Source organism: Euphorbia lathyris, chromosome 4 (assembly GCF_963576675.1).
Source record: "Euphorbia lathyris chromosome 4, ddEupLath1.1, whole genome shotgun sequence".
NCBI lineage: Eukaryota > Viridiplantae > Streptophyta > Magnoliopsida > Malpighiales > Euphorbiaceae > Euphorbia > Euphorbia lathyris.
In genome coordinates, this window is record NC_088913.1 from 47,932,872 (window position 1) to 47,942,519 (window position 9,648).

At 42.0% G+C, this 9,648-nt stretch overlaps 1 protein-coding gene across 1 annotated transcript; it reads right to left on the bottom strand.

Annotated features, from left to right (window-relative positions):
• Positions 1 to 5,455: 5,455 nt before the first annotated feature.
• Positions 5,456 to 6,529, bottom strand: LOC136226710 (zinc finger A20 and AN1 domain-containing stress-associated protein 5). The gene has a single exon (XM_066015338.1). The coding sequence runs from the start codon at positions 6,368 to 6,370 to the stop codon at positions 5,786 to 5,788; it is 585 nt and encodes a 194-aa protein (XP_065871410.1). The 5' UTR covers positions 6,371 to 6,529; the 3' UTR covers positions 5,456 to 5,785.
• Positions 6,530 to 9,648: the final 3,119 nt, after the last annotated feature.

A 9,648-nucleotide genomic window follows, 5' to 3' on the forward strand; every position in this document is an offset into this window, starting at 1 on the left:
TTGTTTTCACTGACCAGTCTACACCTGCAGAGATTGTTGAAACACAGACAACACAAGACATCAATCTACCCAATGAGATAAGGATTCCAAGAGGGCACTCAGAGAGTGCAATCCTTGATGCCACTGAAAATACCCTGATGACAAGAAACCAACTCAGGAGGTACCTCGGCAATGTAGCCTTCATCTCAGTTTAGGAACCTAAGAACTTCGCTGACGCTGAAGAAGATGAATTCTGGATGAGCGCAATGCAAGAGGAACTTGACCAATTCAGAAGAAATGATGTATGGGAGCTAGTGCCACATCCAAGGAGTCAGAAGACCATTGGAACAAGATGGGTCTTCCACAACAAGCTGGATGAGCAAGGAAACGTAGTCAGGAACAAAGCAAGGCTTGTAGCTCAGGGCTACAGTCAGCAAGAAGGTATTGACTATGGTGAGACCTTTGCCCCAGTGGCAAGGCTAGAGGCTATTAGGATTTTATGCGCCTATGCAAGCTATATGAACTTTAAACTGTTTCAAATGGATGTTAAGAGTGCATTCCTTAATGGAGTTATAAACGAGGAAGTTTATGTTAATCAACCTCCAGGTTTTGAGGATCCTAAATTCCCAAACCACGTTTATAAACTCAAAAAGGCTTTGTACGGCCTCAAGCAAGCACCACATGCTTGGTATGAGAGGCTGACCAGTTTCCTGCTGACTAGAAACTATGTCAGGGGCAAAGCTGATACAACCTTATTCATTAAGAGAAAGGGTAAAGATACCCTGCTGGCTCAAATATATGTTGATGATATTATTTTCGGTGCTACTAATGAGTCAATGTGCAAGGAATTTAGCAAGCAAATGCAGACTGAGTTTGAAATGTCAATGATGGGAGAACTCAACTTCTTCCTTGGACTTCAAATCAAACAAGGGAAAAATGGCATCTTCATCAGTCAAGCTAAATATGCCAAGGAGATATTGAAGAAATATGATCTTGAAAATTGCAAGCCAATATCCACTCCTATGGGCACTGACATTGTCCTCTGCGCTGACGAGAATGGTAAGTCGGTAGACAACAAATTGTATCGAGGTAGGATAGGCTCTCTACTTTACTTAACAGAAAGTAGACCGGACATTCAGCTCTCAGTATGCTACTGTGCTAGATATCAATCTAACCCTAAGGAATCTCATTACATAGCTGTAAAAAGAATCCTTAGATATTTGCAAAGCTCAGTGAACGCAGGTTTATGGTATCCCAACACTCATGGCTTTACACTCGTTGGATACACTGACGCTGACTATGGTCGAGACAAGCTAGAACGAAAAAGCACCTCTGGAGGATGTCATTTCTTAGGAAGATGTCTTGTATCCTGGTTCAGCAAGAAGCAGGCGTCAGTAGCCTTGTCTACCACTGAAGCTGAGTACATTGCTGCTGGTCACTGTGTTGCTCAAGTCCTATAGATTAAGCAACAGCTTGAAGACCATGTACTCAAGGGTGAGATAAAGCTGACCTACGTCCCAACGGATGAGCAGCTTGCGTATATCTTCACAAAGCCACTGGCTCGTGAACAGTTCAGCATACTGAGAGAAGCCATTGGTATGTTTAATCCTCTTCAGTAAATTCCTGTTCTAAATGTAAATTTATGCTGAGTGAATTACTACGCTGAATGATTTATGCAAATGCATGCTGAGTGATTGCTATGCTGAGTACTTAACGCAAAATATATATCAATACTGAGTAAATGTGCACACCGAGTAGTAATCTCAAACTGAGAAATCATCCTTTTATATACTACTGACCACTCAGAATATAAAACGCTTAGTATTCTAAACGCTGAGTGTTAGATCCGTTGCATTAAATGCAAAAGCACGCGAATAGCCACCTAGGATGACGTATGTGCCGAATGTGTCATAAAAGCCAGGATCTTTGTCGGTTGACAATCCTAAGGCAAAACTGACACATGGATTCGATAAGATCCACTCTTCACCGCTATAAATAATGGGTAAATCCCCATTTCTTATTTTATTTACACTTACCGAATTCTCTGGCAAAGCATTCTCTCTCTCTCTAAAAACTCTCAAAGCTTCCCAATCCTTTTCTGAAACTATGACAAAAGTTTCTGTTAACATCTCCGGTGCCGGTCACCCCAAGACCAGTTACGATGAACACTCCAGGCAAGCTACTTCGCCTGAAACTACAAAGGTCACTACGCCGAGCAAAGGCAAAGCTGGCCAAGCCACCTCATCTAAGGGAAAGCCGACCAAGGTCAGAACCTATACCAAAGTTTTCGCAGACGTTAGAGAATGTAAGATAGACTTCTCTAGATGGGTCTCAGAAGCCTTCGTAAAAACTGAGCAACCCTTCTGCGAATGGATATCGAAGAATGGCTAGACCGAGCTGTTCTCCATTAGAGATCACACCTACCTTGACCTAGTAAGGGAGTTCTACCAAAACCTCCGAGTTGCAAATGATAACCAGGACTATCTGGTAACTGTGGTAAAGGAAAAGACCATTTTTGTAAACCCTACCTATCTTGCTAACTTGCTGAAGTTGAAGAATGAGGGAAAAAAACTGAGGAGATCTGGGGATCACGAAGGAACTGGGTACGATACCACCTTCTGCAAACCCGTTGGCCACTCTAGAGAAATCTCCAGCACCTCAATGGGTCAGCACCAAAAGATGGCCCACTATCTGCTGACCTACTTCATTTATCCCAAGATCAACTGCACCACCTCAGCAACGAATTTTGAGCAATGCTTCATATGGCATATGCTGACATTCAAGCCGATTAACATGTCAGTATTCTTGATTGCTGGTTTCTTAAGGAGCACTGGAACTCTCAGGCTGGGCTCGCTCATCACCAGAATCCTCTTAGATCATCAAATTGATCTATCTGAGGAAACTAAGGCTAGAGGATCTGAGATAACCGCTGCTTCGCTGAGGGCTTTGAAGTTCAATCAGCCAGTAAAGAAAGGAAAAGCTGTTGCTGAACAACAAGCTGAGGAAACAGCTCCAAAGCAAAGTAAAAGGACAAAGGCTCCAGCTGCCCGCAAAAGGAAAGTTGTTGGGAGTCCTTCGAAGAAGGCTGAGCCTATGACTAAGAAGTAGAAGTCAGCTGCTCATCAAGGTCAGGAAAGACCTGAGTCAGCTGAAAAGAGGAGCAGGCAAGATGAGCCTGAAACAAAAGAGCATCCCCTGAAGAAGAATAAGTCTTCAGAGCTGACCCCTATAGATGATATCCCTACTGACATCGTTGTTCCTGGTGACTCTCACTACACACAGTGTCAAGGAACTACTGTTGAGCAATAGCAAGAAGATGATGTGCAACTGGATGATCAGTTCATTGCACAAGTTGAGGATGAGTTAGATGGCGATGATGAAGAAGATGATGAACAATGAGAAGAACACAGTTATGATACTGACTCCGAGGAGACAGCTAGTGAGGTTGAAGCTGAGCCAACCAATACTGTGTTGGCTGCTAAAGATGAACAGGAACAAGCTGACCAGCTTAATGCTGATCAAGAAGAAACTTCTCCCTCTCACTCAGGAGAGTCTATCCAAGCTGACACTCCTCCTCGCAGAAGAAGATTAGTTAAGGCAAGTCAGAAGTCTGTCATTGACCTTCCTGTTCAAAAACCAACTGTCCCTGACTTTGTTATCCAGAAGCCGACCAAAGACCCTTCTACACTCAAGCTGAAATTTTTCAGAAAACAAACATCTTCTACTCCATCGGCTTCTCTTGAAAAGCAAGCCTCTGTTTCTTCACCAAAGGAACACGCCGACTTGAATGCTTCCGCTAACTCTACAAGCCAAATGGAGCAAATTCCCGTCAATCCTGTCACTACAAGCATTGTGCTGACTCAGAACATTCCTGCTCCAGTCAGCACAGACAACATTCGAAATACTTCTTCTCCAATCAACACTTCTGCCGATCAATCAGCTCTACCCGAGACTCAAGTGCAGATTGAAAGCACACTTCCAGTCACTGACCATGTTATTCCTCTGACTCCTCTTCCAACCGGTCATACTGAGGAAACTAGGCAAGTTAATGAAGTCTCTCTCAGCTACTTGCATGCCTCCGAGTCTGGTAAAAGAATCATCGACTCGGTGCAAACATTAATTAAAGACCTTCATCAAACCACTCCACCTGCTGCTGGGTCTTCTACTGTTGAGACAACTCAGCTCTCCCACGTAACTCAGCTTCTCAATGAAGTTAAGGGATTCAAGGATTTGCTGAGTGTCATAGTTTCCATTCAAGCACATCAACCTAAGCAGGATTCCATCACAAAGCTGGCTGAGCTCCAGCTGACAATAGTTCAACACCTCAACATTCTTCAAGGTCAAGTTCAGACCTTGTCAGCTGCGAACACGCGATATGCAACTTCTGATGAAGTCAAAATGCTCTTTGCTCAGCTTCACACCGAGCAAATAAAGACCAACGAGCAAATGGTCTCCTATTCTCAATGCTCAGTGGAGCAAATTGGAGAGGCTGTTCGATTGTTGAATTTGAACAAACAAGAGATGGACACTGACGCCATGAAGCAAAATGAGATATTTTCTGTCACAAGACAAACCTTCAACCATATACGTCACAGCAACATTCAGCGTCAATACTACGACACATCCTTACTGAAGACATTTCATCAAGTCGTTGCTGGCCTGTCAGATGCACTTACCTGGATAGGTAAATCTCAAGCTTTCATAGTAAGCATGATCAGCGCTGCTGAACTCAATATACCCACCAAGGTCTCAGATGATGGAGTTGCTATCTTTGACGGCGTCAATGAAAGCGCTGATAGTGATTAATTAATTATATTTTACGCAAATTCAATGGGCTAACTAAATATTTTATATAAATTGAAAAGATTATTGAAACACTTTGAAAGTTTAGAGAACCAATTTCATCGGGCATTTAAGCCAACTTAAAATAAATAAAATCTCACCCATGAAATATCAATGGAGATAACAAAGCCAACTCATGCACACAAAAGCAACAACAAATGTATAGTTGTGATTGGCTTATATCACAAAGCAGCTTTACGACCTACCCAAGGGACACCACCACCGCGACAGAAAAAAAAAAAAAAAAAAAAAAGTCACTTTCACAGCTCCTCCACCCCATCTCCAACTCTACGCCGCCCCTATACGGCCCCCACTATCTCTAATTTCTCTGCTTTACACCTCATCCATTACCACCACCACATTTCCATTATTTCATTTTAAAAACAATTAACTGTCTTTTGTAAGATTCTTATACGTGTCGACGCCCAATTGGATTGAGCTCTTTGGCAATCATGTCAATCTCTAAAGTTGCTGCGATATTTTGCTTCCAGCATATCGCGATATAATGGGTAAAAAAGAAAGAAAACAAAAGATTCCCACGAGGCCCTTACAAAATTTGCTACAATAGACCTTTCTTCTAATTTACACTTCCATGCCATTGCGATCGATTAATCTCTTTCAACACGAGAAAGCATCAACAAACACTATTAACTATTAAGCCACAATAATAACATTAATAATCATATTAGTAACAATATTAATCTTTCATTTAAATTAAAAACGAAAAAGAAAAATAAATTCTATAGAAGAATTTTGATCTTGATCCGGATCTGGATTATCTTCAATGCCCTGACTAATTTTCTTTCGTGGATCCATCTCTTTTTTCCTCTCCCTCAATCTTTTACCTAATCATAATCATGGAGGTCTCTGTTTTTCTATCAGGATAAAAAGAGATTATTAGATCGAGAGAATCGATCCTCGGGATATTTTGAAGTTGCTGTTTGAATTTTGATTTTTAATTTTTTTAGACTCTCACAATCTTTGCTGCTTTGACCACCGGGTTCTCCCTAGCAATAGCTTCCCGGCCAGCGGATTTGTAATCATAGCTGCAATCGTGACGATCAGAATAACGGTGTTCCCAACAGAAAAGCTCTCCACACCGGCATCGAAATCCAGTCAACCCTACCCTTCTCCTGCATCCAGAGCAACGATTCACCTCTCTCCTAGCCATAGAAACCTCGGATTTTTCACGATCGAACAACGCATCCACTTTATCACTCGTTTCCGGGGACGGATCTCTGACAACCAATCGAGATGTGCTAGATCTCGGCGAAATCGTCAAGATCCCGCTGCATCTCGGAGAGTTCGTCAAGATCCCGCTGACGGACGAGACATCGGCGGCTGATATCGTGGGTGAGTTCGTCATCGAGGTCACCGTCGTGGTAGGCGTGACAGCTGTAGAATTAGAGGTGCTGGTTGTGGCGTTGAAACATTTCTGGCACATGTTGTTGGTGGCCGGATTTCCGGTAACACCACAATTATTAACGCATAAGGTGAGGGTTTCCGGTACTTTGAACTCAGTCTCTTCCTTCTCCGTCCTTTGAGCCATATTGTTGATCTTTCTGGATGTGGTGGATTCCGATATGGAATAATAATTCCGAATTCTCTTTATTTGAAAGAGAAACAGAGAGACAAAGATAGAGAGAGGAAGAGAGGGTGTGGATGGAAGGAATTTTGGGGCGTGGGGATGGGGTGGGGGGGGGGGGGGGAGAAGGGGGATGGGGATATGAAGGTAAGGAGAGGTCGGTAATGGCGATGGAATTTGGGCCTCATAGAGACGCGTATCAAACATTTTCTTTTGTGACTTTCATTGAATTTACCTAAATACCCTTAAGTTTTGGACGGTATTACAATGGGATTTGTTTATGGTTCTAGATTTGGGTTTCTGACGTGTTTTATCGTCATTAGCGAGAAAAGTATACAATATGGCTTGCTTACTTTATGGAATTGTGGGGTCCGGTATTTTACCCACTTGATTCCATTAGTTTTTTTTTTTTTTTCTTTTCTTTTTTAACCTCAAAGTAGTACTTTCTTTTGTCATCAAAATTGACAATGGTTACGTTATCCAAAAAAAATTGACAATAGTTATAAAAAATTTCAATTAATCAATTTAAATGAAACCTGATTCTCATTCCACCTGCTGTAATTAAATGTAGAATTACTTCTAAATAAAATTTATGTCGCTACGTCGATGTAACTGTGCTCTTTTCACTGTAAATCAAGCACGGAGTTATTGATCAAATTTTCTCAATCCCACTCTATTTTTTCCCTAGAATAATACCTTTGATTAAATTGGACAAAAGTCTGTAGCAATTACAGAATCCATAAAACTAGGAACAGAAAACATAATGAAAGGATTAGCGTTGGAATGAGCTCTCCTAGCTAGAGTATGAGCAACTCGATTCGCTAACCTTGGACAGAAACCCACCCGTACTCCGGTGAGGCTTGATAGTATGACCCGATACTTCTGTAATAACAATCCAAATTCAGAAATATCATGATAGTTGTTGTAAATCTCGTCAGCAACAATTTTTGAGTCTGTTTCGAATACCACATTCGTTAAATGAAGCTCATCAATCCACCTCAGGTTGTGAAGCAAGGGTGAACTTCCAGGTAACGCACAGGGAAAGAGCCCTCGGAGAATCCGCTTTTGCATCCCACAAATTGGCCCTCCTCGTCTTTGATTATAGCCCCCCAACTCGACTGGTTCGTGGCCGTGAAAACTGCTGCGTCCAGGCAACAAGAAAACGAACCCGCATGAGGTTTTTCCCAAAGAACTCGAGGTCTCACTCTGCTATTTGTCTGCTGTACCACCCGACTCTGGTGTGATTTCCAATTTCGCACAAAAGCCGACCCCTGTTGGTGCGCTACGGCAGCTGTCAAGACGTTTTCATCCCAGACCCGTGCGTTTCGCTGGCCCCATATGATCCAAAGTGTCACAACAAAACGTTCCAGCCATTCCTGAGCCCTGGTCGCACCCAGTTCGAGTATATAATCCCCAAATTCCACTGCGTCATCCCAAGGCGGACTGATACCCGCCTCCCGCCAACATGCCTCTACTGAGGAACAAGATATAAAAACATGCCATAAGTGTTCAGCCTCCTCGCCACACAACTCACAGTTTTCAGGGATGTCCATGCCTCGCGATTGGAGCTTGAACCGAGTGGGAAGTAAATTTGATGTAGCACGCCAGACAAATAATTTGATTTTGAGGGGTAAATGGAGATTCCACAATCTCTTCCAACCTTCCCGACTAATATTTGGACGGTTTCTGGTTGCATAAGCTTTATACCCCGACTTAGAAGTATAATTACCATCATTTGTGAAGTGCCAGATAAGCCTATCAGGCCTTGTCGGTGCAGCAATCGACATATTTTTAATTGCCCGGATATCTGTGACATTAAACATGCTTGCTAACTGGTGCGCGACGCCTAGTAGTGTTCTTTTTAACGACGAAATGTATATTACGATGATTGCGCTATGACTATGAATGTGGTCTTTCTAAGTGCTTTGTATCTACTAGATGTCACTATTTAGGGGCAAGTGTACCCCGTCGTATCAAGTAATAATCCGGTTAAGACCGGGTATCGAATCCACGGGATTTATAACTGCAGGTATTAAACGACTCGGTTTTATACGTTATTTAAGCGGTGAATACTTTGGGGTTGGTGTGGTAACCAACTACAAACTATTCCTAACTACGTGTGAGGCGAATTTATGTAACGAAACTCTATAAAGCGAGATGGATGTGATAAGTTATAATTATGATAAATAATGACTTCTAATGTTTATACGGTTAATGGTTTGCTCTTGCAAAGACGACTACGTGTAGAGTAACCGACCCGTGAAGTACTTAGACTACGTGGTTCCTAGTCAAGGCGTGTCTAATGCTTTGGACCAGAAATTAGGGCCCGTAAGTTCCGTGGCTTGTCAATTCCTACGGTTTCCGGTTTGTCACTTCCGGTAAGGCAACACCTATATAAATCCCTAAAAATAGCCCGAATGGCGTCGGTAGTCGCGTTCTCCTACACAACAATCAATTATAAATATCAAAACAAGTAACAAACATCAACACATATATAGAAAAGAAGATTATGAATCATAAATTGTAAATATGGAAAGTGTAAATATGGATTACAGACAAGCCTAGTACATAGGATGAGATCAAGCTAATTAGCAAGTGTAAAGGGAAGAATCCACCCTCGGAACTAGCTAACCGGACTCAAAAGCCGTCTCTAAGGACTTGAATGGTGGAGCTATCGAGCTTGGTGTGCGGAGATGGAGCGGGACTTTGATGAAATGTCGGGAGCAACGGACAAGCTCTCGAGATGGAAGAGTTTATTTACACAAAGCCTAAACACAAATATAAACTACAACACTCAAAACAAGTATAGTTTTTGCTCTCTCTACAATATGGTATGCCTAATGAGTGCTTAGACACTCTTATTTATAGATCAAGCTAGGGGCAAGATTGTAATTCCACAAGGTGTAAGCATGGAGGAACATTATTTTGTGCAGAAATCCCATGATACGCCCCGCGTATGGTGGTGTACGCTGATAGGGGTCAAAAACCCCTATCTTTGGGTACGGTTTTAGGACGGTTTTTAGCGTTATTTCATGAATAAGCGAGCAATTCTCGCATTTATATGCTTTTGTGTGAGTTAGTTAGAAATTGGAAATGTTTTATTTACTTTTCGTTGTTTAGGCTCGTTTTTTGGTTATTTTAGGAAAATATGGCCAAAATAGCATGTATGTTAAAATTCCATTATCTTTTATAGGTAATTGATCCGCCAAAAGTCGCACTAAATGGAGTGTCTACTCAAAATG